At 35.8% G+C, this 27,755-nt stretch overlaps 1 protein-coding gene across 27 annotated transcripts in view; it reads right to left on the bottom strand.

Annotated features, from left to right (window-relative positions):
- Positions 1 to 27,755, bottom strand: part of NRCAM (neuronal cell adhesion molecule) — a 151,475-nt gene that overhangs the window by 28,747 nt on the left and 94,973 nt on the right. For 14 of the 27 annotated variants that reach the window (XM_080569867.1, XM_080569887.1, XM_080569878.1 and 11 more), the window contains 16 exons: positions 26,475 to 26,659; positions 25,188 to 25,319; positions 15,652 to 15,795; positions 14,425 to 14,536; positions 13,937 to 14,103; positions 13,706 to 13,853; positions 13,028 to 13,152; positions 12,116 to 12,145; positions 10,619 to 10,720; positions 8,657 to 8,854; positions 8,473 to 8,543; positions 7,349 to 7,574; positions 6,934 to 7,049; positions 2,352 to 2,556; positions 2,036 to 2,158; positions 864 to 1,040 (listed from right to left, as the gene is read on the bottom strand). In XM_080569867.1, the coding sequence (XP_080425993.1) occupies positions 864 to 1,040; positions 2,036 to 2,158; positions 2,352 to 2,556; positions 6,934 to 7,049; positions 7,349 to 7,574; positions 8,473 to 8,543; positions 8,657 to 8,854; positions 10,619 to 10,720; positions 12,116 to 12,145; positions 13,028 to 13,152; positions 13,706 to 13,853; positions 13,937 to 14,103; positions 14,425 to 14,536; positions 15,652 to 15,795; positions 25,188 to 25,319; positions 26,475 to 26,659 (2,261 nt within the window). Of the gene's footprint in view, positions 1 to 854; positions 1,041 to 2,035; positions 2,159 to 2,351; positions 2,557 to 6,933; positions 7,050 to 7,348; positions 7,575 to 8,472; positions 8,544 to 8,656; positions 8,855 to 10,618; positions 10,721 to 12,115; positions 12,146 to 13,027; positions 13,153 to 13,705; positions 13,854 to 13,936; positions 14,104 to 14,424; positions 14,537 to 15,651; positions 15,796 to 25,187; positions 25,320 to 26,474; positions 26,660 to 27,755 lie in introns of all 27 variants that reach the window. The other 13 variants (XM_080569891.1, XM_080569875.1, XM_080569884.1 and 10 more) reach the window with 3 other exon arrangements.

Genomic DNA, 27,755 nt, shown 5'->3' with positions numbered 1-27,755 from the left:
GAAACCTTAATACATTATTAGAAAAATTGCATTGCATACCAACTCATCTATAGCAACTGAAATAAAACTGTAATTTCAGTAATCATAAAAATATATTAAAAGATGGTATCAAGATAGACCTTTAATATTAAGACTTGCAAAATCATAAAAGGCTTTCCCCCATATTTCCCTTTTGTTTGAAATTACTCTTATTTGTTGAGCTTTCATACTTAAATAAATAGCATCTTCAACAAAAGAACTGCCAATATCCTATATCTAGAATTGTTACAAATGTAAAAATCAATAGTGACAGGATCAAACACTATAATAAAGTTATTTAAATATACAATGTCACCAGTTACTTGGGGTCACAAATTAGATTTTTTTTTTCTGCAGCTTTTTTGAAGATGTATTTTTTTGCCAGCTCTGTGGGAAAAGTTTAGACCTCACAGAAGCTGTTGCATACTTCAAGAGAGAAATAATTTCCTCAGTGAGGCATAAAGCTGCATCATTTCAGTGTTATTCTCTGTGACCAGAGCAGGTGACGAACGGAATAGCTTAAGGGAGGAAGACCACTTAAAATGTAAAGTTAGATGAAATTTTGAAGCCAAGAAAAGCCAACGAATTAGGTCTTGTGAGTTTATATCAAAAGGATAGACTTTACGCTTATTTTGGGGCTTCCACTACAGTAGAAAAACTTTGCACATCTTTTCCTAAAAGCTATTTAAAATATTTTAATAGTATATAATACAGTTGAAAAAGCCCTTGAGAATTTTTTACCAGGGACTATTTCCTTAATGGAAGGAAGTAGTAGTAATATTTTTAATAAAACTCGTAGTCTTTTTTTAAACTCAGTGGGTTTTCTTTATACATACCCATCTTACCTTCATCCATAATTGTTACTGCCTCCTCGGTTATCTGACTTCCTGATCCAACTGATGTTTGTGCGTTAAAGTAAAACTTGTATCGTGTGCTGTAATTTAAGTTTTTTAATATCAAGCTGCTCTCGTTGGCAGGTATTCTTATCTCTACCAAGGGACCTAATTCATGTGTGTTGTTAACTGTTATTACAAGAAAAAAACAAAACAAAACAAACAAAACCACAGTTACTTAGGAAAATTGCCTATGTTGTCATTATGTTAAAACAGACTTTGTTTTTCTGTATTTGTTTGTCTGCTGTATTGTTCATTTCCAGTCACTTAAATGATAAACTACTGTTTCCAAAGAAAATCACCTTTATATAAAAAGGAGAGGGACAAAAATTCAGAGGGGAGATAAGGAACACCTACAAGTTTCTTAAGCTCAAGTTCCATTCTCATAAGTAAAGCATCTGAATCTAAGACACTAATTCTACATCAAACCAACTGAATGTACACACTTTTGAAACTTTGATCACTCAGCTCTCTGAATCTCTGAACTAACTGCTTCGGAATAAATTCACTATACTTAGGAATAAAAATACTGAAATGACTTCTATCTAACACCAAGGAACAGTGGAATCTTGTAAGTGGAAGAAAACAAACTGCCTTTATCTGTTCCATGCACATGCAACTCCTAATTGCCAGTGCCATTGCTGATCAATTTCTGGGCAGTAGCATGTGGATCCTAAGGAAGTGACTGGTTGAATGGAAATAATGAGCAGTTTAATTCAAAGCTAGTATAACTCTGACATGAATGAATGGCACAGAGATGATATTTTCGTTTTAGAATGAAAACTGAAGAAGCAGACAACAATATAATTGGATGTATTTTGATCTACTGCTAATGATATTTTCTCTGCAGTCAGCATATAGGATTTATAAGTGCCTCTAACTTGGCTGACAATTAGGGTTTGAAGAACCAAAAGTAATGGAAAAATGCTAACCTTGCACTTGAGCAAGTGGAATTTTCTAAATAGGGTCAGATATATTGTCTAAATATGCTAATCTTTTGCAAACTTGACATCTACAATGCAATCATATCTTTTGTACATTACAAATTTAGTATTTTTATCAATAAATGAGTTACTATTCAGCAAACATATTGTAAAAGGTGTATATATTCATAATTAACTTACTTGGTTGAAACTTCAGTATGTATGATATCAAAACACCATTTGGATGGGTAGGTGAACCCCACTCCAGAGTCAGAGAGTCCAATGTTGGGTTAGTAATCTTCAAAAAGGATGGTGAGCTAGGAACTTTTAAGAAGAATATATGGTAAATACAAAGTAGATGAACTTAAAACAGCTCATGAATTATTAAGGATATTACCATATTGAGCCAGATTATTATTTTATGATGTCCAAGATGCAAATTCAGCAATTGCATCCTTAGTATACCCATTTTGAATACACCACATTTAACTTAATTCCTAAGTTTCTCACTTCATACCTCCTTCAGGGGTCTTAAATACTTTGTCTGGGCTTGCTGGTCCTTCTCCTTTACCATTAACAACTCTAACATTCAGCTTGTAAGAACTATAGGGCTCCAGCCCTGGCAACATTCCAAAAGTCTTGTTTCCCCTGAAAGTCAAGATCTTTTTCTCTATATGCCGCTTGCTCCTTCTGGATAGACTCTGTACTTTCCAGTAGTAAACCTAAAGAAAAAAGAAAATCTATAGTGAGCATTGAGGTGGTGAGGCTGATTTTGATAGTGAGGCTGATTTGATAGTGAGGCTGATTTTGCGAACTCTCAAGCTTTTCCATGAGTATCCATAAATTATTGGTAGGAATAACTGCAATTTTAATTAGCTCAGGTGAGAAGCAGCATAGAGGTTTCCTGCTTGTCTAGAAACAGTCATGTCTACACGACTGGGTGAGGACTACCTACCATCTGCCAGTTCTGCTCATGCTCAAAGCCACTCTGACACAAGTTCTGGTTTGGAACTGCATTTGTGTCTGATGATCCTCATGTTAGCATCTGAGAGGGAAGATCATTTAAACCATCTATATTTGCAGTAATATGTCTACACAGCTTCCAAAGCAAACTTGGCACCTTATTATAGATGCCTTTCACCTGACTACACAAGATATATTCCCTGTGATGTGGAGGCCAAATAGATTTTTAAATGGGAAAAAAAAAATTCTAGGCTGGAAAAACACAGAAATCATGAAAGGCCTCTGAGGATACAGTCCTGCACTGTTCTCCACATATGGTCATAAGAGAAGCATTCCTCCGTTTACGTGATAAAAAGATCAGAGCACAAAGCTGATTCTGATGTCCATTTTGCTGATTTTCTTTCTAAGAAATTACAGAGCCTCACAGGTAATTACTGGCATCTCCTTGACTGCACTGTGTCTCTACCACAATTTCTGGAAATGTGTTAACAGTTGTCCCTACAAAGACTTGTGTTAATCCTCTGACTGTCACATTCAAATGCATCATTGTTCATTTTACACAGCAAAATTTTCATGCATGTATAATCAGACATTAAAACTGATAAAGCAATGTAAATGGCTAAAACTCTGGTTCTGTTTACGCCAACTGTAAAACACCTACTTAAGAAAGCTGGGATTTCATGTGTGAATTCAAAAAAGGGAATTGTTAGGACTTACAAAGCCCAACTAGGTTGCTTATAAAGAAATACACCAACACCAGCTTCCTATTGCTAACTGTGTATCACTTCACTCTAATTGCTAAGTGCTGCTATGTTTTACATTGCTTGAGTTAATGTTTTTTAACACTGTCAGCTGTCATCCCGTAACTCTCATCCTACCAAATAGTGTAGAAAGCCATTTATAAGTTAAGAAAAACTTGAATTGATGGTACTATTTGTATTGAAACTCATCGGGTATAGTTCATTTCAAAAGCACATTATTATAGTTGGGTCATCACTTGTCCATAGCCAGGCTGAAACAGAAGGGGAGCTTTAATAAGCTGGGTTTGATAAGCAGCAATCTTGAAGAGGAATATGACAGTAAAAGAAATTGCATTACATTTTTCACTTATTGAAAAACCACTGACGCTATATGAATAACAAGAAAAAATGTTAGTAACAGCGAAAACAATTTTTTTTAAGTTTCTTCTTAGATTTGAAATGCTTCATAGTATCAAAGTATATCCAGTAATAGCTAATTAATATAAAAACAAAATATTAGTGATATGGGGTATAAACTGTTACTAGTTAGATGTCTTCCTGCTTTGTTTGTACATTTGTCTCCATAGTATGGATCTGTAGAGAAATAGAATCATAGAATCATAGAATATCCCGAGTTGCAAGGGACCCATAAGGATCATCAAGTCCAACTCCTGGCACTGCACAGGTCTGCCCAAAAGTTTAGACCATGTGACTAAGTGCACAGTCCAATCTCTCCTTAAATTCAGACAGGCTTGGCGCAGTGACTACTTCCCTGGGGAGCCTGTTCCAGTGTGCAACCACCCTTTTGGTGAAGAACCTCTTCCTGATGTCCAGCCTAAACTTCCCCTGCCTCAGCTTAACACCATTCCCGCGGGTCCTGTCACTGGTGATATCAGAGAATAGGTCACCTGCCTCTCCACTCCCCCTCGCGAGGAAGCTGTAGACTGCGATGAGGTCTCCCCTCAGCCTCCTCTTCTCCAGGCTGAACAGGCCAAGTGACCTCAGCCGCTCCTCATATGTCTTCCCCTCTAGGCCCTTCACCATCTTCGTCGCCCTCCTCTGGACACTCTCCAACAGTTCAATGTCCTTTTTGTACTGTGGTGCCCAGAACTGCACACAGTACTCGAGGTGAGACCGCACCAGTGCAGAGTAGAGCAGGACAATCACTTCCCTCGACCGACTAGCGATGCCATGCTTGATGCACCCTTCCCTTTACTAAGAAACGCACCCTTAATGCAACACTGCATATTGGGCTACCATCTGAAATAATTTTGTTACTTAGCAAAGCCTGAGTTTGCTAGCAGAGTTTTGCTGATGTGTCTAAAATGGGATAGTCATGTTCTATGTCAGTAAGACACTTAAAGCATATTCTGCATCCATGAAAAGTTTTCAGCTTGACTTCAGAGAAAGCTTTATAACAATAACTATCCACTAGGTCTTAGGATGTGTCATTCCTTGTCTAGTTTTAGCTTGATTTAGCTGTATCTGCAAAAATTATTTAAGAAAGTTCTGCTGCATCTGCAACTTATTCAAGGATATACCGTTTTCTCATTTGTCCTAGCTGCAACAGCAAAAATATTCAGTGGTCAGGTTAGTTGTTAATCCTGCAGTCTTGAGCTTGTTTTATTTACGATTATTGCCTAACTTATTTTAGCTTCAAAATTGCTTAGCTTTGTGTAATTGTGTGGTTCTTCTCCCCACCCAATACCCCTCCCCCCCCATTTTTTTAAAAAAGCTTAAAAAAATGTACAATATATAGCGAAGACTATCAGACTAAAGAAGTTATCATGGCATGACTAACTCATTAGGTAACTGGAGAGGCAAGAGTGCAACCCATTACCAAATACAGGAGAGAAAATAAACCTGGGATGATGATAACTCTGTAACTATGTCTTGTAGGGTGAGAATACTGGATGCACTGGAAGACATTTTTGTCTACTGTTTTTTTGTATTAATACTGATCTTTTACAGAAATTGGTGATTTGGGTTATGATTGTTAGCATTGTGGTAACAAGATTAATAGCAAACACTAACTTCACTAAATTCTAATTGTCACATCATGGTTTTTGGTTGCCCATTTGCTTGTGAAATACCAGGTTGAAATGAGACTATAATCTACCAGATAGTGATATGAACAATTAGTAAGTCCTGCTCCTCAGCCAGGTTTATTACCTAGGGCAAAGCACCAGACCAACTACAAATATTTATGTTAGCTCATTAATAGAACTAGTTTAAGTCTCTCCAGCCAGTGGTATTTTGTGCCGGATAAGTCACATCCACATACCACGAACTCAACAAGCTGTAACACACAGAAGTTAGGATTTAATGCTCTTGAATGCTAGCCCTCCATTTTACAAGTATTACATGCATTTCTTTTCCTCAAAACATTTTCCTCCTTTCATTTTTTCAAATATTTCTTTTCCTTCTTTCATGTGAAAAGAAGTAGTTCAAGTTAGTCTGTCTTACAAAGTAACCTAGTTCAGGCTGTGCAACTAGTCGGTTCTGTTAGAACATTTTTTTCCTATACTTGCAAAGGAGTAGAGAATAATTACTTGTTACTTTCTTCTATTGTTGCACAGGAGGTCAATGTATCCTCTCACTCCACCCTCCCCTGCCCAACTAGTCTACCGTGCTTCTGCAGTTCCAAGTTTCTTCTGATGTGCTTCTAGTGCAACCTCTGAAGCAACTTTTGTGAAAAGATTTTCCCTGATCTGCCAAGGATACCAGTTGCCCCAGTTTCCTACCTTGAAGTCCTTCTATCTCCCATTCTCTATTAATTGCAGTCTTTTTTTTCCAACACAGCCTTCTCAGTTATCACCAAAGCCAGTGCATTACCTTATATTAAGCTTCCTTCAGTTATATGCGTACTCCGTATCTTTCGCCTTTTCCACTCTCTCTAAACTGAGCTTTTTCCTGGCCTCTAAAAAGACACAACTCCAAGCCAGCAATTGGCTAGTTAGTCAGAATTACGTGACTAATCATATGGTAGAAGATGAGTAATTGAAAAAAAGTTATTCAATAGCATTAGACCTAAAAGAGACTCCTACAGAAACTATTTCTCCTCATCCTCTAGGTATCCTTCCGGGAAAAAAAAATAAAATCTGTAAAACTATTACATATTTTTAAAACCTATGTAATGTGTGCAAACTTAATTGCAAGCAGATCCAATTTTTCTTCAAGGACAATGTCACATGAGACTAGTACTAAAAGGCTGGAACCTTGCTGAAATTTAAATGAGTCATTTCAATGCTGTTGCTCTTGTCAGCAAAACTTGTGAGCTCACTGAAAAGCAAGAATCCTCTTACACATCAGTTACTTCAATCCAGATACAATCTCATACAGGAAGAGTGATCTGTTTTATTAAATGAGGGATAGAATGCTTTTGACTGTACTTACTTTGTACCCTTGAAGATGTCCTCGGACACTTTTTAGTGGAACTGGGTCCCAGTGCACCTTTGCCAATGTGCTGTTAATAACATGGACCTGCACGTTGCCTGGTGCAACCATTGGCACTGCGTGGAAAAGATGTAACAAGTACCTAGTTAGAATCAGACACCACGTGAACATTTTTGGAACTACTCTTTGCATTCCTTTCAAGAAGTAGGTTAAAAAGCTGATACTGTTAAAAAGCTGACCTCAACACTAATAGTACAGAGTTTTATGAACCCTTATTATCCCCACCTTACTTCATTTTAATTTTAAAAATATCTAGTATACCCCCTTTTTAATACTTTAATATTTTGAATTCCCATTTAGGTTACACATTTAGTCACTTTTAATTAGTACCACTGAGTCAAGCTAGGAAACTTACAGTCTTCCCCTGAATGTCCAATCACCTCTGATGGTTCTGGTGCATATCCCAGGTCATTTAAAGCCTGTACTTTTATTTCATAGGGAACAAAAGTTGGTGTACCAGACACAATATATTTAGACACATTTGCAACTACAACAGATGTCCATTCATCATCAACATCTTTCTGACGCCAGCTGACTTTGTACTGAAGTCCTGGTCCATTAGACTGAAAACCTTTCAAAGACTGAAATAAAAAGAGTAAATCAAACTGTTTTTTCAATATTCTGAAGCATCTCAAAAAATTCTGAAGTCATAAAGTTATCAATTTACAATTTTACTGAAAATTTATCACTGTGTTCTATGACAGAGATGCAGCAATGTTGAAATTTCCAAGCTATGCAATTTATTTCTTACAGCTCAGTCAGCTCAGTTGCTTTTCATTTATTAGTAAAAGTTACATTGAGTCCTGTGAATAAGAGACTGGCTAATTATCATACAACCATTCATTGGGATTTCTATATACATATTTTGTTTTCAAATATTTTTTTAGAAGTGGAAGAAGGAGAAGTAGATTTTCACCAGCTCCCTAATAAACTGTTTTCCCTAGAGAATGTTTCTTGCCTAGGATGGGAAACTGGTTTTACATGGCTCTCCTGAGTTCCTGTCATGACGCTAAGGGCATAATAGAGACATAAAAGTTTTTTAGTGGAAGAGCGCACAATAATTCAGCTTATCACAGAAGCTGAGGGTAGAATTAATCTACATTAGACTTTGTCCTAAAAATAGCAATCTACTTGAGATAAATCAAAATTTACATATTTAAGTTTTTCTACATCGGCAGCGAAACATGCTGTATTACCAAATTAATGGATTATCTTAGAGAAATCAATAAGGAAAACAAGGCACCTTGAAAAAAGATTTTTCTTTGATAGCATGCAGCTTTTCCTTGAAAGTGAAGAATAGGAAATGTCTACATTTTTATTCTCTTTCAAGACTATAGTAAACGCACAGTACGTATATTATTTCACAGGGTATTCTCAGGAAGATCATTGTTATTTCTCTAAAAACAAAAACATTCTACAAAAATGCTACTCACAGAGCTGAAAACAAGCAAGTGAAACCTCCCAAATCCCCAAACTTACCTCCCATGTTATTACCAAATTATCAGGTTCTGAACCTATCCCTTGTACATTAGAAGGATTTTCATCAGGGTCTAAAAACAAAATATTTACACATGAACAAGAATGACTGCTACTTCCATTACAAGCAAATTCGATGCTATTCATAGCATAAATCAATTACTGGTAAGCAGGAATACTTATTTACTTGCAGATTTTGTCAGGTACTGCTCAGATGGTTCACTTGGCTGACTTCTACCAATTTCATTGACAGCTATCACACGGAACGAGTAGTTGACATACGGAGACAACTTCAACTGTACTGTTGTCTGAGATCCAGGAACTTCCGTCTGGTAATGCCATACCCCTGGCTCATGCAGTCCATCTTCATATTCAATCACAAAGCCTGCAAACAGAAATTGAATCCAATTTTACGTCAAAACTTGCAACACCTTCCTAGATCAGTGTAGTCGTTTTTGAACGAGCTAATCAAAACTGAGCAATCCAACTAACGTTTTTAAAAATCATGGAAACTGATGTACATAGGACATATGTATACAAGGTGGTTCTGAAAGGTACTACATAGATAGAAATGTAAGAGAAACACTCTTTCATTATTTCGTATTCTTACTAATGCAGTTGTCAGGCAACACATTATTACAAGAGCTCTCTGTCAGGTGCTGGATTTTAATATAACAGGAACCCTTGAACTATCACAGCAAGAAAGTGAGACAAGATTGGAATTTTGATATAAAAGGAGTGTATGGCAGACAAATACGTTGCTCCTAGTTGTATCAAGCTGACAATAAAGCAGTGCCTGTATGATATTAAATGAGAGTATTCCATTTTCCCCAGTGAAACTGTCTTAGTGAAAAACTATTTAAAGTCAAGAACCAATACTTAAAGAAGATTTTTGAGTGCACTTTTCGGTATCTTCAAATTAAGCCACAGAATTCATGTACAGAAGCTAAATTACTAGAGGGTTCTCTGTGTGAATGTTATTATGATTGCAGTCAAGACCCTGCGGTGTACACAACCTCAGTTATAAACAGATTTGTAGAACTCCAAAAAGAAAATCATATTCATTACCAGAAACAAAAGGACCATTTATCTTCAGCTGTCAAACAGCCAAAAGAGAGATTCTAGTGTGTGAATCATATTACCTGTGTAAAAGGATCTCTTATAATGATGTGTAATCTTTGAGTCTTTTTTTTTTTAAGTGATAGCAGCAGCATTAACAGGCTTACTTACGATGCAAATGTCTTATAATGTCTTATTTTGCAAGCTCTTAGTGGACAACACGTGAATTTAAATTGTATTGTAATTAAACCCAGCATTATTTATTTGGAAGAGTTCAATTTCCAATATCAGACTGTATGTGGTAGAAAAACTGATACAAGCCACCAGCTAGTATCATCTCTTTTGAGACGGTGTGAATGCCTTTCAATAGAAAAGCCAGACTTTTGTCATTTGGTCTGGAAAACAATCAATGCACTGACACAAGAGTATAGGAATAAGCTATAACTTAAATGCAATTCAACTATTTATATTAATCTAAAAAAAAAAAGCCAAACAAAAAACAAATATACTCCCCCCCCTCCAAACAATCAAACAAAAAAAACCACAACCCTCTGGTCTGTATTTTCATGAAGAATACGCTTCTGTCACTGGTAGTCATGGATAATCCCCCTAAAGATACTGGTACTGATGCTATTCAAGTTCATGGGAAGTACTAAAGAGTTAATGAAAATGTTAATAGATTTCTCCTTAAGAAGCACATACAAGTGACTTCCTACTCGTTCTACTAATGAACAAGTCTGCTCTCTACTTATTCATAAGACTGGACATAATCATACAGAGCTCACACCGGTATCATCTTCTGTGTTAACTAGCACAGGTTTTTGGAATAAAAGCCCAGCTCTTTAGGGCATTAAATAAGTCTTTCAGCTTGGCAGTGCAGTAGAGGATAATCAATGAATTTTTATTATGTAAATAAATGGCAATTCACAGAATCACAGAATCACAGAATCATTAAGGTTGGAAAAGACCTTCAAATTGTAGCAAGTGAATATGCCATTCTTCCATGCTGCACACAAAACTTATATCAGAACTTTTTGGGATCTAAGAAGAGTTAAGGGAATTCTGTTACAATAGATACAGACAAACATACTTGTAATAGGACTGTTATTTTCATCTCCTGGTATCCATGAGAGTTCAATACTTCTTTCTAGCTGACCTGTCAATTCCAAGTCAAATGGTGGATTTGGCCGAGCTGTAAATCAAATGAACACAAAGCAAATAATCACAATGGAATATGGAGTTTCATCTTTGAAAAAATCCTTACATTCTAATCAAAAGAATTCCACAAACATAGCAGTGCAGATCTACTCACTTATGTAAGCATGATTTAATGACTATTAGCATGCAGTTGTTACAAAACAGATACAAAATGGAGAAGAACTGATATATCTGGAAACTTCCATATATTAACAAGAACCTATATTTGATTTTATCTCCATCTGATTGTGATATAAAATTTCATACAAAAATGTAATGAAAAGTAAAGAAATATGAAATGCATGTTTAGTTTATCTATGGATTAATATTCTATTGTAACTAGAAATATTTAATAAGATGGAAAATAAAGAACTCACATCAAAGAAGCTTTTCTAGAATCATTACAAATATTTTGCATGTGAATTCAAAACAAGTATAGTGTAAATGGAAACTAATTGTGAGTTTCTAAGCCATTTGTTTTTGTTGTACTTTTTAGAAAACCTGAAACGTCAAACAATCTGGTAATATACATCCACATAATGCATGAAGATGTAAATATCCATTTCAAATTGCTGAATTTGTTATATGAATTGTTACACAAACATTAAGACTAATGAGTAAGTTCACTTAAGAATGCATAAGCATTTTCTCAAAACTTGATAGGACTTACATAAATGTGCTCATCGATCATATTTAAAAGTGTTTTGGGCATATTATATAGCATTTAAAAACCCAAATTCAGAAAAAAAATGCTATCAAATTAATGGGTGCATGATGTCCAGTTTAAGACTGTACATGACTGACAGATTTTGAGAGTATTTTAACTTTAATTTCACAATCCTTATCAGCAGTTTCATCAATCATTAACAAAACTGGGAAATAAGATTCTACCAGTTTTATGAGTGAGGTAAAATGAAGACAAACTATGAAATAAAGTACTTCACGCCTAGAAAGTTGGTATCAAAAGCAAAGGAAAAGCATATCACAATTTAGTTGGTGCAAATTCTTTGATAGTGAATTAGCTTTCAAAGAACTGATGGATTTATCTTTTAAACCTTTCATTTACTATTATAACTGATTTCCATTACAATGTTCATGATAAGAAAAACATTATCATGCTACAACCTGAATTAAAAATAATTTATATCTTAAAATCGTTTATTCTCTAAAATACAAAGCACCCTGCACTGTGAAATTCCAAAGTCCAGTCTCCCAGTAATGAAGCAGTTGGTAAAATGGGATGAAACCACAAAACAAACACACATACACACACAAAAACACAGAAAAAAAAGGGGGGGGGGGGGCGGGAAGAAGATGTTGCACTTTCCAATAGGCAAATGAGAAGTATATCTGGCAGATGATGTAGTAAGGGAACTTTGTATTAGTTTACCGTAAATGATAGCTGGAGTTGGGGGAGCAGCTGAAAAGAACATTAATATAGAGGATTTAATCAGTTAGTAGCCAAAGGCACAGAATATAGTAAGTAGTTATAGACTGTAAAAATTAGAGAGAAAGAAAAGTTAACTTACAGTAAATAGTTGAGTTTAAATAATACATTGATAATTTTTCACTAAAAAGTGATAAAAGTATTCTACAATAATTTATCTTTTTTTTTTTAATATGAATGGATCAAGAAAACAAACATAAAAAAAAAAAAAACTTTAAACAAGTACTAGATGCTTGTAAGTACTATATGTCATTCCTGGATAGGCATAAGATCACAACACAATTTTAAAACACAAGCATACTTGACTTTCAGCTTGAACTGGTCCAACTTCACCAGGTAAGAATAATATGGGACGTCTACTTAGGACCTTCTTACAAACTGGGAGAAGGAGCACAGTAACATATTTCACAATAATCTGAACTCATAGAAAGTTAACAAGGTGAAGGAATTTAATAAGAAAGTCACTGAGAAGTCAAACAATCAAGCATGCTCAGTCTTTCTGAAGAGTAATTCAGCTGCAAAAGAGTTTCCTGAAATAACATGTTCAAATATTCTGCAATATGCAATTTACTGTGTTAGCTCAGGTGTGATACAAATAGAAACCTATACTGTGAAACTGAATGTGTCCTGAAGCTGTTGGACCCTTTTGTAAGTAGATGATTCAAAGGCAAACTTTCAGATAAGATTATTATATTTTCAAAACTGAAACACATACATAATCTGGTGAAATTCCTTTTTTCCTGTCCTAGCAACCAAAATTATGTTTGTGCTTTTCATTTTAAATCTAATGCTGTTTTTATACTTAACAGAAATTAAACACAGTATTGCTATCATAAAGTTTTAGAGTATTCTTACCAACAACAGTAAGCACAGCACTTGCTGAAACACTGTCCAGAGTAGTATTAACTATGCAAGTATATGTTCCATCATCTTTATCAGTTACATTCATAATGGTCAAGTTGTCTTTACCAACTAGAAACCTGTAAATACAATAGGTTCAGCCACTGAATCAATAACTGGTACTGTTATAAGACACTGTTATATTGTCAAATCCCATATACTTGTATATTTCAGCAAATATCTAGACAACAGTGTAGGCTATGGGACCATGTCAGCCTTTTCTACATTGCTCTTAACCATCTTCCCACAGTAACTGCCTATTCTTCTAATGCATTTTTATTTCCAAATATACTTAAATTACTTTTAATTATCTGTGATCTACAGCAAAATTGCCTTCCCTTTATTTTTATCCCTTTAGTTTCTTATGCCAATTATCTTATCCTTACAATTTATATACATGATTAATGTACACATTTAAAATAATTTACATCTCATTTTATTCTGAATTATATCTTAATATTTTCACTACACTAGGCAAGTCTTTTAGTCATCAAATATGGGGTAGTGATGATATTTATCAGTCTTGTTTGGAAATTGTCAATAGGTCATTATGTGACTTTCAAAAGAACAGGAAAAGGAGCACATGGAGGAAATGAGAAAATAAAAAATAAAGACAAAATAGTTTGGCTATACCTCTCATCATCTGGCAGTTCATCATTGTCCTTCAACCATATAACTGTTGGTATTAAGGTAGAATCATGTTTTATTATACACTCAAATGAAACGTGGCCATATCTCTGAATCACTTTGTATTCTGGCTGTTTAATTATCATCGTTGGGTCTGAAATTTAAAATTACTATTAGATGTTTATAAAGTCTTAAATTCTATATTAATCTGTGATTAAAGAGTGATTAATTTCTTACCTTTAACTTCCAATTGTACTTCATTTTGTATCTTTCCTAATTCATTCCTTGCAACGCATGTGTATGTGCCAGTACTATCCTTCTGAGCCGCAGGAATTTCCAAGGTTCCATTATCATGGAAAACATATTCATTTCCCCGCAAGATGCTGCCTTTCACTCCCTTAAACCTTTATGCGAAAGGTAGTTATTATTATCCAACACCATACTTAAATTCTATAATATTTTATTATCAGGAAATACAAACTTGGACTGATACATTAGCAAATACATCACATAATGACAGCATCACATAATTAAATTTAAACTCGATTCCATATGGGTATCTTAAATGTTACTACATCAAGTAGAATTAATATTGTATAAGCATACTGAAATTATCTTAAGTTTAAAGATATACTGTTTTTAAATTGTAAGCAGTCGCAAATGTTTGTTTCCACAGATGCAACTGCTTCTTTTTACGTAATTTAAACACAATAACTGTTACTTACCATTCAATCTCAGGTTTAGGTGAACCAAAATAAGCACAGTCTATTAATGCAGGACTATCTAAGATGACTTGATACAGTTTGTTAGCCGGAGTTAGAATTCTTGGTGGCTCGGCTGAAAAGACAAAGATGTCTGGATATAGATACAAGGACACAAATACAAAATATGAAGGCATCAAGTAGGGCCTAAAGAGTATCCATTAACATCCTTCTCTGAAGTGGTTTCTGGTCTCAGCTTAAGTCCAATTTTGTTTTACTACTATTAGCCTGAGGAAACATTAATGTAGCAGAATTTTCATTTAAAAAATAAATGTTTCTTCCCTATTTACAAGTAACAGGGATTGATACCAAAGCCAGTGATTTAATTTGGAAAATTTAAATCAGAACATACTTCACGATGAGAAACTCATGCGAACAGACTGAACTACATAATTCGTAAAAAACCTTCAGGCAGAAAGAAGCTAAGATCTATTTGGTGAAACACCTCCATTTTTGAACAGAATCAGGGACTCATAATGAGGTTCTCTCTTTTAAAAGGCTGCCACTCAATAAAAGGATCTGCCAATTCCTGCAGGAGAGTCCTCAGGGGCCATTCTGCCTTGGATTTTGCTACTAACTTTGTTAAATTCAGTGGGAAGATCGAGAGGTCACAATTATCACACAACTTGAAACGTACCCTTGGAGGCTTTCAAGGCAAATGCATAATCATGTCCCTTCACAATAGCAATTTAAAGATTATCTTTTCTAGGATGGGGTTTATCTGAGTCTTTTCCAGGGATTATCTGAATCCAGGATCACTGCAGAAGTAGAATTTGTTCTATACTACAGTTTTCAGATGGAACAAATATGTAACTTATCCAAAACAGCAACAATCAATGAAAGTGTACTGAAACATACTAACTTAAGGAATATTAATTCCTTCCTTATTTGTTATGTTTATGTTTGTTATGATTTACATTAAAAAATAAATAAAAAGAGAAAATTTCTGCCAAGTTTCCTCCAGCTTCCAGATCCAACTTTCTTACCTATGAGTACTGAAAGGGAAATTCAGGAATACCCTACAAAAACAACCCCAAGATATCTATACCCTGGGCTTTTACAAGGCTCAGAAAATATGTATATTCCCACATATTAAAGACTTCAACCAAGGCTTTGGCATGCAATTTGTATAGTAGCAGGAGACAACTAAATAACCAAGAAGACTGAAAAATATAAAAATGTGTTTCTTACCCAGAACATTCACAAATGCATTTGCTAGCAAGTATCCGTACTCATTAGAAGCATTGCACTGATAGACAGCACTCGATCTTTCTTGCACAGCTGAGAAAATAATGGTATCGCCATCTACCTTTCTGCTAGGATCTTCTGGGGCAACTGTTGGTATAAAGAAAAAAAGTTATTTTCTTAAACTACCATTGCATAACATGTTTTATACTTCTGAAAAGAAAAAACAAAATGGAAGACCAATATGCCCTTTGTTCTACTTTCACGCATGACTGTTCACTGGGAAAAATGTGAATTCCAGTATGATTAAAGAAGTTATTCCAGTCCTACACACATTTAAGTCAAGAATGTTGAGTTCTCATTTTTGAAGGTTTTTGTATAGTTAGGTTTTTGTCATTGTTTTTTCCCCCCAAAAAAGTGAAGTTAAGATCATATTTTGCAAGCAATAAAGATGAAAAATACTGACATGACAAGATTCGGAGAAATACAGACAATATCTACAAAAACAAATATTTCTGAACATCAAAAGAAACTTGTTAGAATGACATTGAAACTTTACAGCCTCTATGATTTAAAGGTTTAGCTTGTTGAATCAGTTTTTATACACAGAAACAATTTTCCAAATATAAAATCAGCCTTAGTCAGTTGCAAACTATTTCAAAGTAAAACACAAGGAATTCTATTGTACAAAATCAATAGTCTTCTCAGTAGCTGTGTTAGCAGTTCAGTAGGTGGCACTCTTTCCCTGATGTAAGTATTATACAGTGCCATTTCTTCAACTAATCTGTAGTAGCATGAACTGTCAAACATCTCCCGCAAGCCAGAATAATTCTGAATGTAGCTGAAAATAAAATTCTGAGATACTTCTGAAGAATAATAGCTTTCAGTTATCATACAACTGGATGAAGTTATAGAGGTACAACATAGAAAATAACAGCTTGTAACACTGAACTGCATAAAAATGCACAAATTATACTTTCATTTTAAAAATGTTAAAGTAGAAATATATTAACATATTATTAATTAAACATATTGGTAAGCTTATTGTTATATTAATATGAAAAATAAATGCATATATGAATAAATGAAACGTAGTGTGGTTGCATCATCAAAATTGGAGCTTGAGAAAATAAGCATACTTGTTCAAGACATTTTCATATAAAATTATTTCTAATTTCTTTGTATTCATAGAGAAGATCAGTTAAATAAATTAACATACATTTTCTGTAAGTGACAAAACCTTTTGATTCTGACAATATCTCACTACTCAACTGTACAGAAAACAGAGTAATTTCTCCTACATATTCTCAGGTCTAGTGAAATATCTATTACTGAATTCTCTAAGAGAGAAGAAACTAGATGACAGGGACCACAGCTCCGAGCTCCTGCGTAAAGACATTTCCATCTTGGGTGAACTCTGAGGCCACTTTGTATATAAACTAATTACATCAATTTCCAGATTCCTCAAGAACAATTCTCAACTCCTATCTTTAATCATGTGGAGTTAAGATCTATACAACAAATTAAAATTTTTTGAAATCAAGAAAAAGGTACGACAAGAATTGTAAATGCTTAACTATTCTCTGGGCTACTGCATTGCTGGCACTTATTTTTCTCCTTCTTGGCTTTGCTTCCTATTGTGTTCGGTGTTACACTTTTCTTCATGTTCCCATGTGAATGACATTTTCATTAAAAGATTCATGGGCTGAAAATAGACAGAGAAGGTGAGTAGCCCAGCAGGCAGGCCAGTCATCTGTGAGAAGCGGTCTGTTTCTGCACACACATCACAGTTAAATGGAAAATACATGGTACTGCCCTCCCAGGAGGCAGAGGTCTGCCCACAGCTGCTCTGCCCCATGCTCTGTGCATCCCTCCACTCATCCCCTCTGAATCCTGAACCGTTTTTTCAGCACCCGGGTGCCTGTTTTAAGAAAAAAGCTGTGGATCCTAGGAGAAAAATAAAAACAAGAACAAAAACTGAAGGAATTATCAAGTTTTTTGTCTGGTCTATCTACCTGCATGCTGAAGAGCATCGTGTTGAGACTGGCGTCTACTCAACATACTGTCTTGTGACACACCTCATTCTCCCACACAACACAAACACTACCCACAGGTCTTTGTCCACATACTACACTGCCTCTTGCAGGGCCAGGCCCTAAAAGTCAGATGCTGCACCACCCATCTGCTTTACTGCTGCACTCAGACAGGGCTTGTTGGCTTTTACGAGGTCTCTGGTCACCTTACACAATGGCTGTGCGGAAAGGAGAAAATGCTTTTGACGCGTTTGATGGATCTAAATTTGGCACAGACGGGCAACATAACAAAGAATTACATAATACTTAGAATGGGTGTGCACAACTGGGATTATGAACGACGAGGATTTGCTATAAAAGTTCTGCTGTTGTAATGGAGAGTTGAGCATGTGTTCTGTAACAGCATCATTCAGCTGCAAAATCGAGTCTTAACTTATGAACATGCTTACATCTTTTCTGATTGCATTTTTTCACATTATTTTTCCATCACTTTGTATAACGAGACAGCTTCTTGACTATACAGCTACATACAGCCTATTTCTGTACAGACAAGGTATAGCCTCTAGGAGATACGTTTGTCACAGCCAGCTATTGGCACTCTGAACAACGTCTGTTCATCCGAACGCATATTCTCATTCTGTTTTATAAGCTTTTGACAGCCCGAGCAATTACTTCTGTTAGCATGTTTAGAGAACCACTATGGCACTCTTTTTTTCTTTCCTGGAAAAAAGGACAGAATGAAATGTGCTGTCTTAACAGAAGCAGTTAAAATGCACGATTATGCTTAAAATGGGAAGAAAATTTCCAGATTTTGTTGAGATTTGTTTACCCTTTTCTATTGAAGCACTTCATTTTCCTGATCAGTTCTACTTACTGGTCAATGTTTATTTGTGCGCTTTCCGGAAGCTAAACAAATGAAGATCAGAACAACTGTCAACTGCAGTCTGCAATATAACATTATCATTCCAAATGAATGATACAGACTGAAGAACTCTAAGAATGTATTTTTTTTCCAGAAAATTATTAAATCATGAAATGTATTTACTGATTTTACAATTCTTTAGCTCAAATCTTTAAGTTCTTTATGAAACCGGAACATACAATCCATCACTTGGAGGGGTTTTGTTTGTTTTGTTTTGTTTTGTTTTTAAGCTTAAACATATAAAAAAAAAAAAAGAGGGTGGTAAGGCCCTGGAACAGGTTGCCCAAGGAGGTTATGCAGTCTCTGTCACAGAGATAATCAAAATCTGAGTGGACGCAGCCAAGAGCAACCTGATGGTGATAACACCTTGCTTTGAGGAGGCAGGTTGGACTAGATGGCCTCTAGTTCCTTCCAATTAAATTCTATGATGCTGTGATTTTAAAATGAAATATTTTAATTTTAAAAACATAGGTTGACAATAAGGCATCGCTCACTGAGAAGGAGGTATATACTTGTGATTGCTCTTCTGTAATTTACTGTTGTTCACAAAAAGGTTAATGTGAAATTGAGAATTCCTGAAATCTGAGTTTGTTATACTGGTACCACATTCTGAAATACAACAGCATATGAGATCTAGCTGACATCAGATGTTCTCAGCTCTGCTAATTCAGAGTCTAAGTCCCACAGGGCACAGAATTAAGAATATTTTTCTTGTTGCCTGAGAAGCATGATGTAACCTAAGGTAATATATATTTTTTTCCCAGAGGCATGTGTAGATTACAACCTTAGTTTGCAGGATATATGCACTAACTGCTTCTATTCTATAGTGAAAATGTTGATGTCATCTTCAGATGTCGTAGTAGAGATTCCCTCTAGCTGAAAACAAGCTGGAGAAGAAAGAAACTAACTTATTTGCTTGATTTTCCTGTATCAATGAGAACACATACACCTTTGGCAGATGTAAGAGCTAATTTTATCCAGATCAGTAAAATGTCACGTAAAAACACAGTAGAAACAGAGAATTTCTCTGTAGAAAAGAGTAGAAATATTCATGACTGTCTTTAGATATCTGCATTTTTTTAGCAAATCAAAGTTATGAATAAAAAGTAATTATAACTACTATGCATTTACAGTCACTACATATGATTGTTGAAAAGCCTTTCAGATAGCAATTTTTATTTATTTTTTAATTCATGGATAAGATGGTTTCAGAGTAGAGAACTATGCAGGAAATGCACAAATTGATAGCAATGTAAGAACAGAAATTGTTGTTTAAGTGTTATAGTTCATAGCCACTCTTTAATCTCTTTAGTAAAGCTGACTTTTCATTTTGCATCAGTAGCAGAATATTAATTTCTCAGAGAATCTGAGACAATTATTTGATTTAGATTATTATAGTGAACATTTGTTGTTGCAGTTCTACTCATACTATAATTGTGTCCTCAAGTTTATGCACAAATAATAGTGAATGTAAATGGGGCCTGAGAACACTACTGGCTCATAAGACACGATTTTCAACAACCCTAACCTCAGAGATTGCTTTGAAGGCCCTGTTATTATGAAAAAAAAAAATACTAAGAAAGCAAAGAGAGGCTAGGTTTTTTTTTCTGATATGGATTTAGACACATGGTCCTTGTATAACGATGCCTTTCAGGTTCTGACAGGATCACAGGATCTCTTGTATTACAGCAAATTTGCTAAAAGTAACCCACCATTCTTCTTTACCTGCTTATTCCTCCAAAAAGTCATGTTCACAAGTAATTTATGAATAAAGTAACTGTTCTCAAAATGAGGAAGGTCTATCTTAACTACAACTGAGTGACTGAAATGGCAGTTTTGAAGAATTATTTGTAAAACGTTAGACATTCATGTTCTGATGTATTACCTATAACAACAGGAGAATGTCACAGAACCAGGACTTAACATTAACAACCAACCAAACGAGAAAACTGGGAGGAACTTCCAGTGTGTAGTCACCAAGCTGTACTGATAAGAAGTCATGTCCCTTATGCAGGTACCTCCCAGTTGTTTATAAATTATATGGTCTCTGAATGAGCATCCAGTTAACACACTTTTGGCTACAGCCGACTAGCCTCATAACATTTGAGAATCCGAATCAGGGGACATTATGCAGGACAGACCTGTTCTATCCGATCTCTCATCATTCCGCCTAAATACTCTATTAGGCATTTAGCAAATATTATGCAAGTAGAATCCCTTATTCTTCTCCTGGGGTGGGGCAGATGGCAAAGGAAGGAGAAGAAAGGAATCTTAACCAATATTTTGCCTTACTTGCCTTAACTTTCACGGTCATGTAGAGCTATAGATGTATTTCTGCAGAGATGCATATAGTTCCAATAGTATGTGCAGAAAAGTTGTGGGTTCTGACACAGCAGAGGCATGGGCTATACTTTCACAGTTGAGTACAAACTGGACAAAAACTGATAGCAAAACAGCAAGACTGGGCAGTGCCATCAGACTTGAAAACCTGTAAGGTCATACTGACACTGAAACTAAGCAAGAAAAACAAGAAACTTAACTAACGCAGTTTTGTCTTAACTTACACCATACAGTCAACTGTCAAAGACTTAATTCTGGAAGAGATGGAAAGTGGAAGAAGTGCTCTTTTTCTTTTCCTAACATCTCCCTTGCTCCTCAGAAAAACATTTTCCTGTGATCACTGCAATCCTTGTTCCAGGGCAAGATTTTTTAATTTTGGTAGTACTGTTAACTCCAAAGGGGTGGCAACCTGGCCACAACTGTCCTTTGAGTATCTTACACAGAATAAATAAAACTGATTATCAGAGGTTCTCCTGTCTGCCACAGCTCCTAGGCCAGATGCACAGTTCCAGCAGGATCGGTGGACGCCTGCCTGCCCTGGCACTTCCCTCCTCTGTGAGGCTCAGCTCCTCGGGGTGTCAGAGACCCGGCAGATCTCATCCCACCCTCCCATGGCCACGATGAACAGCTTGTGTGTATGCTCACAGAGAACACAACGGACGACAAATCTGTGAGCCAGGGATTACCGAGGCCTTTCATGAAGGAGATCTAAGGGCTAATGTTTCTCCCTTAACTTCAGTGTGATTAATAACGGAGACTAACTAAAAACTGAGATTCAATGTGAGACGTAATATAAACAAGTGAAGCACGCGTTGAAAGAAGATAAACAGCGCCTTTCAGTGCACTACTAAGTCTAAATCTAAGTGTGTGTATTTAATATTTAATAGCTCATCATGAACTATGAACTACTGAACCAATAAATTAGTCTTTTGTGCAGTATTTGCAATGCCTTTCTGAAGCCCAATTATGAAAGTGCTTCCCCTTCCCAATTAATCCGGGTTGTTACTTTTTTAGAAGTTGAGATACTTTATGCATGGTTTCCCTTTTGTAAAACCATGCTGAATATCTGAGCAGCAAAACACAACGGATTATGCAGCAGTATAAATAATGCAGACCTTGAGCGTTAATTGAAGCGCAAGGCAAGGCAGAATCGTGGCCTGAACTTTCAATTGCTACTTGCAAAAGTAATTCTAATTGACCTCAATGGGACTATGCATGTGGGTTCAAATTACTCCTGTGAGTAAACACTGCAAGGTTCGCTCCTTATCGCTCCAGCATGCCCGAAACAGCCTGCTTTAAATTGGAAGCGAGTTTTTCTTCAGAGCATTATTGTTGAAGAAAAACAATGAAAAGATTTCAAAGAAGCTTAAAATCTTCCTTTAAAAGTATTGCTTTACACTGGATAATATAATCTAGAACAAAATTTACACCACTGCACTTGTTTTCATAGGTGCTTAACATACATTAATCTTTTTATTATTATTATTATTTTGATATGAAGCTGATCTTCATCTTTCCCTTTCTGTTATTTAAGCCTCACCCTTTGACTGAGATATGGCTGGATGGTTCTTTCTTCAACGTTCCCCTTCCTTGTCTGACTCTATTATGGAAAAACAAAACCGGAAGAATTAAGCATCTCCCAGTTGTGGTTTCCAATAGAAAATTAAAGTATTGCAAACAGATTACAGGGCCACAGGAGGCACATTGTGGGATATATGATGACAGCAGGGCTTTGAAATTCAAATGCAGCTCTTTTTCTTTCAAATCCTGCCATGGGTGTAGCTCTCTCAGCACTGCCCTGAAGCTGAAACAGCTGCTTTAGTTTCCTTTTACAGTGATTTACTAATCATTCAGCTGGAAGAAGAGGGGCTCAATTCTGTCATTTGGTAGTAAGCGAACAAAAGAGCACACTGTACTTGGTAGTTTCCAGACCAGTTTTTGGTAACTCAGAATAATACAAAATCACAAGAATCTTAAGAACTGTACTTTCTGTGATCGCGATGATTTTCTCTCTTGGACCCCCTGACAATTTCAGTGTACTCGAGCATCCAGTGAACTTGCACTTAAGTATTTAAGGTGGCAAAACTTCAGTCTTCTTCAGCAGTGAAAGTGACCTTTTACATAAAACTGAGCTACCCAGTTATTATTTGCTGCGTTCTTTTGTCTTTTTTTTTTCCTTCTACTGAGTTTGAGTGGGTAATTTTGTTAAAGCCTTTTATTTTTTTTCTGAGTTCCTTTCAATAAGCTCTGTATACTAATTCCTCAGGGCCATCCAGACAACGTATGCTGCCCTCATATTTGGGAAGTTTGGTGGTATCCTGCATCTGCCTCTAAAAACTTTATATTTCTTAGTGTTTTACTGCTATCCTGCAAAAATGCAGAACACAGTTGCTTTTCTGGAAAATGTAGTTTGTCATTTGAATAGCCAGTCATACAGCTTTGACAAAGAAGCACTGCAAGGCAAAGGTGGATCTCATAACCAGCTGCAAAAAAATTTATTTGTCAGGAAGGATGAAGAGTTAAACTACCAGAATAGCAAGAAAAAAATCTCAACAAAACAAAAAACAAGACTAATGGCAACTATATAAAGAATAGTAAGTATGTTGAGACAACCTAAAAGCCAGAAAGGTAACTACAGGATAGGTATAAAACCTCAAGCATAAAGCAGACTTCATGATATATGTACACACAGCATATGCAATACAAAATTACATTGTTATTTTCCTGTTTTCCTTGAATAGTTACTACTTTTTGGTGAGGTGACAAACACCTCTCTGAAACGGTGCTTAATGTCAGCTTACATAACTTACTTAACCAGTGGAAACTTCCTGTTTTATATCTCAGGCTAAAGATCTCAACTTATTTTTAATTAGGATTCCTGGAACAGGTTCTTTGCTAAATATTTTTGTTTCAATACTTTCCCTTACTTCACCCTTTCAGTTTAAAAAATAAAAAAATAAATAAAGTGTACATACAGAGTATACTCTGCTGGCTTGTATGTGGAAAATTAGAAGAACTTCTATAGAATGCTTTCTGTAAATACTTTACCCTTAAATTATCCCTGAAATTGCACATTTTCCCCCTCCAGTTCCGTTTCAGCTCTCTTGTATCCCAAATGTTTTGAATATATCTAATGTAGGTTCTTGCTTGCCTGTTGCTATTTCCTAGATTCTCACTGTAGAGAATTCTCCTCCATGTCCCAAACTCTGTGACACTTACTTTGATTAACATACTTAAATGTTTCCTGGAACTCCCCAAAGTTACAGTCATACATTCCACAGGCCAGACCAGACATATTTTAGAATCGATTATCTCTCACAAGGCAATAGGGTAGATTGTTTTTATAGTACTGTTTCATGGAAGGGGAAGGATAAACGTAGAAGAACCAGGTGTGATGTGATGTAGAGGCCACGCTGAGTACAAAAACAACCGACAACATGCTGCAGCATTCTCCAGCAAGTTCTACCCAAGCAAACTTGTGCTTTATGCAGCAGCTACCTTGTGTCTGTCATACGGCATCGCCAGTCATTGCACTGCAACAATTCAGTGACTCAGTCAATGGCTCTGGGTAGCTTTTCTTACCACCAATTCTGGGTTGCTTTTCTTACCCATACACAGAGAAACAGCTGTTTCACTGCCTCAGGGGTTCCTTTTCTTTGACACCTACTTGGTACAAGCTGTTTTCCAGGCAGCTGCTGACGCACCAAGTCAGCTTTGCTGCTGCTTTTTAGTGCTGAAGCCTGGAAGCCTCCAACATCCTCTAAGCTGCGTATTCTGCAAAAGTGCTCTGAACATCCACAGAAGTGACGACTTGACCTTTTATGTCACCTTTTCAATTCTTAGAAAAAACTAGTACTGCTCTGGAGCAGAGGGACCCAGCAAACATGACTGCCACAACACAATGGCAGAAATTATACCTCAATAATATCCCTCAAAAGGGCACGGCACAGCTTTGTTCCTATGGCTCTGCCTCTGTAAGGATGCTACCAGGAGAGCACCAGACAGGATAACCAGGTATACGTTCACAAATAGCACAAATGTGCTCTCAAGCACTTTAAAGGCACATTTTGTTGTTCCATCTTGAGTAACCACTGTATTTTTACCACCTAATTTATAATTTATTATAACCTGTCAGTCAAAAACTATACAAATGCATGCTCTTCATTTATATATATATATATATCTTTTAAAATGATATTGCTCTTATTTCCTTATTCGTCATCCTTTGAGGTAATTAAAAATCTTACTTGCTATGGGAACACCATTTGCTAACCAGCTTATGCTAGGTTTTGGGTTGCCATTAGCTCTGCAGATCAATGTCCCATCTTCTCCAGGAGATAAGACCAAGTTTCTGGGTGCGGTTATCCAGTATGGAGCAGCTGGGGTTAGGAAGAGAAACACAGCAATCATTTTCCAAAATTACCATGATTACAGAAGATCATGAGGCATGGTCATGGTAACCATAAAATAATTCAAACAAGGTATGTATAGGTATAGACATACAGTTGCGTGGTCACATTTTATTTTTGTATACATTATATCCAATGATTAACTGGTAAATTACACTTTGGCTAAACTGAGCTATTGGCTACCTCCTGCATTGAATGGGGGGGAGCTTTTTACTTTGAAATTCTAAGACAGTTGAAAATGCACAGAGATTGAAATGGACAGAATACTGTCCTTACCAAAAGATCTTCGTCTATGTCACCATCTTTTTTTTTCTTTTTTTTTTCCAATAAATAACCAGAAATAGCATATGTTGTCACATTTTGCAATTAAACTTCAGATTTTGGATTGACGAATAGAAGCAAACAGAAAACTATTGAAAAGAAGGTTGAATATGACCATAAAGCGGTACTAGACTACAGTAATATAAATAGGTTTTCAGTATGCAAAGGGAGCACTACATTTGATTATTTAAATGACTAATTAGCTGTCATCCCTTTTTTTGTTTGTTTCATGATACTCAAAATATTCTTACAGTTTCTGTTTGGACAAACACACTGCAAGTATTTTTAAAACTAGTAAGACAGCACGGGTAAAAGACTCAGGAAACAGAAAAACAGAAATGTTCATTAAGGGAGAAAAAAAGAGCATAAGATGAATAGAAAAATAGGGAAGAGAAAAAATCTGGGGTATATGAATGGAGAGCAGAAAAGGCAGAAAATAAAAAGGAGGTGAAGACAAGGGATGGGGAGAAAGACAAAGAACAAGGGAAAGACAGTCTAATGACAATCAAAGATCTAAAGTAAATGTATTACAGGTACAAGCTAAGAAATTATTTTACTGTTGTTACAGTAAAGTCTCAATTTAGCCTGTTACTTGACAAAGCAACATAATAAATAGAGAAACCGAAGTTAGAGATAGTCAAGTCTGTCTGTCTGATGGCAGAATTCAGTTGGTTTAGTGATCCTCAGTTATTTTTTAATATTTTCATTCATCCTTTCAGTTGTAATTTATTATCCTGGTAAGCATACTTCAGTCTTGCATTCTGGACACTGACAGTATTAAATTAATGACTATTTTAGTACTACCTTTCACAGTTACTGAAATGACATGATGAGTAGAACCTAATATATTTCTTGCTATACATTTGTAGTTCCCAGAGTCAGCTTCAGAAACATCTATAATCTTGAGAGTTTTCTTAAAATTTTCAAAAAATGTTCTATTGGCTGGCAGTTCGCCACCTTCTTTAATCCAGCGAATTACCGGTGTGGGTCTGGAAAAGCAAAAGTACAGATCAAGTTAACGGACCACTGAAAAGGAAGATGAGAGTTCTATATGTTAATGTTTTGAACATAAATTTTACACCAATTATTTTAAGAGCCTTTACTCAGATTTTGGGGCATGTCCAGCAAATGTGCAGGATATGCCAGCATTTGTTTCTAGGAAATGACAAGCTTCACTAACACTGTCAATGGCCATCTGTTCATAGGTTTAATAATTATGGAATACATTTGTCTGCTGATTAATCTAAAAACCTCAATGGTTAATAAATGAATACAAGAGTATTTCAAATCTTACTGTATTTATACTTTTAAATTGATGCTCATGATGGTTTAAAAGGTAACTTCTAGATAATGATAAGATTACAACTGTCCTTCATTTGAGCAAAATTGTAATGCTTCATGCACATCATAAATATTATAGCAGATCTGTAGAAGACAGAAATTTTTCCTATGACAAATCAAGAAAAAAATGACAGTGCTGAGTCAAGTATAGCTACTTGTAACTGTATCCTGGTTGTGTCCCATGTTGGCTACTGAGGTTGAAAGTTGTCCAAACTCATGCAGACATACCTTTAAAATTACAGCAAATTAAAAGGTGTTGCTTTCTGAGTAGAATGTTCTCCCTCAAATATTAATGATTCAGGGCAAATATTCATTTAGCAATCTAATATGAGAACAGGGACACCTAGCAAAGTTTATTTTTAATTATGGTATCAGTAATTAGGAGTAGTTGCTTTAAATAAAAACCGAATCTGGCCTTCTGTTGAGAACTATGTAAGCTTCCCTCATTGAATTATTTAAATAGAAAAATACATGACATTTAAAGACACAAATACATATAATGGATAATATTTTATTTTTTCCCTGTTTTTATCCAGATATTTTCCTAGAGTTTGGACCTCTGATTATTTTTATTGCAGGGTTGTTGAAAAGCGTATTCTACTCCCCCACACAACTGTGATTATGCTAGTGATGTTGATGCAAGGACACCTGAACAGACCACAGCTGAGGCAGAAACAGTGCACTGACCTTTGTATCAAGCTGTGTCAAGCTGTGCATGAGCGTGCCCTGTGGAGCTTATACAAG

The sequence above is a fragment of the Anser brachyrhynchus genome (genome assembly GCF_964034855.1).
Source record: "Anser brachyrhynchus genome assembly, chromosome: 1".
Lineage (NCBI taxonomy): Eukaryota > Metazoa > Chordata > Aves > Anseriformes > Anatidae > Anser > Anser brachyrhynchus.
The sequence above is the reverse complement of the archived record's forward strand: the minus strand, read 5'-3'. Positions and strand labels throughout refer to the sequence as shown.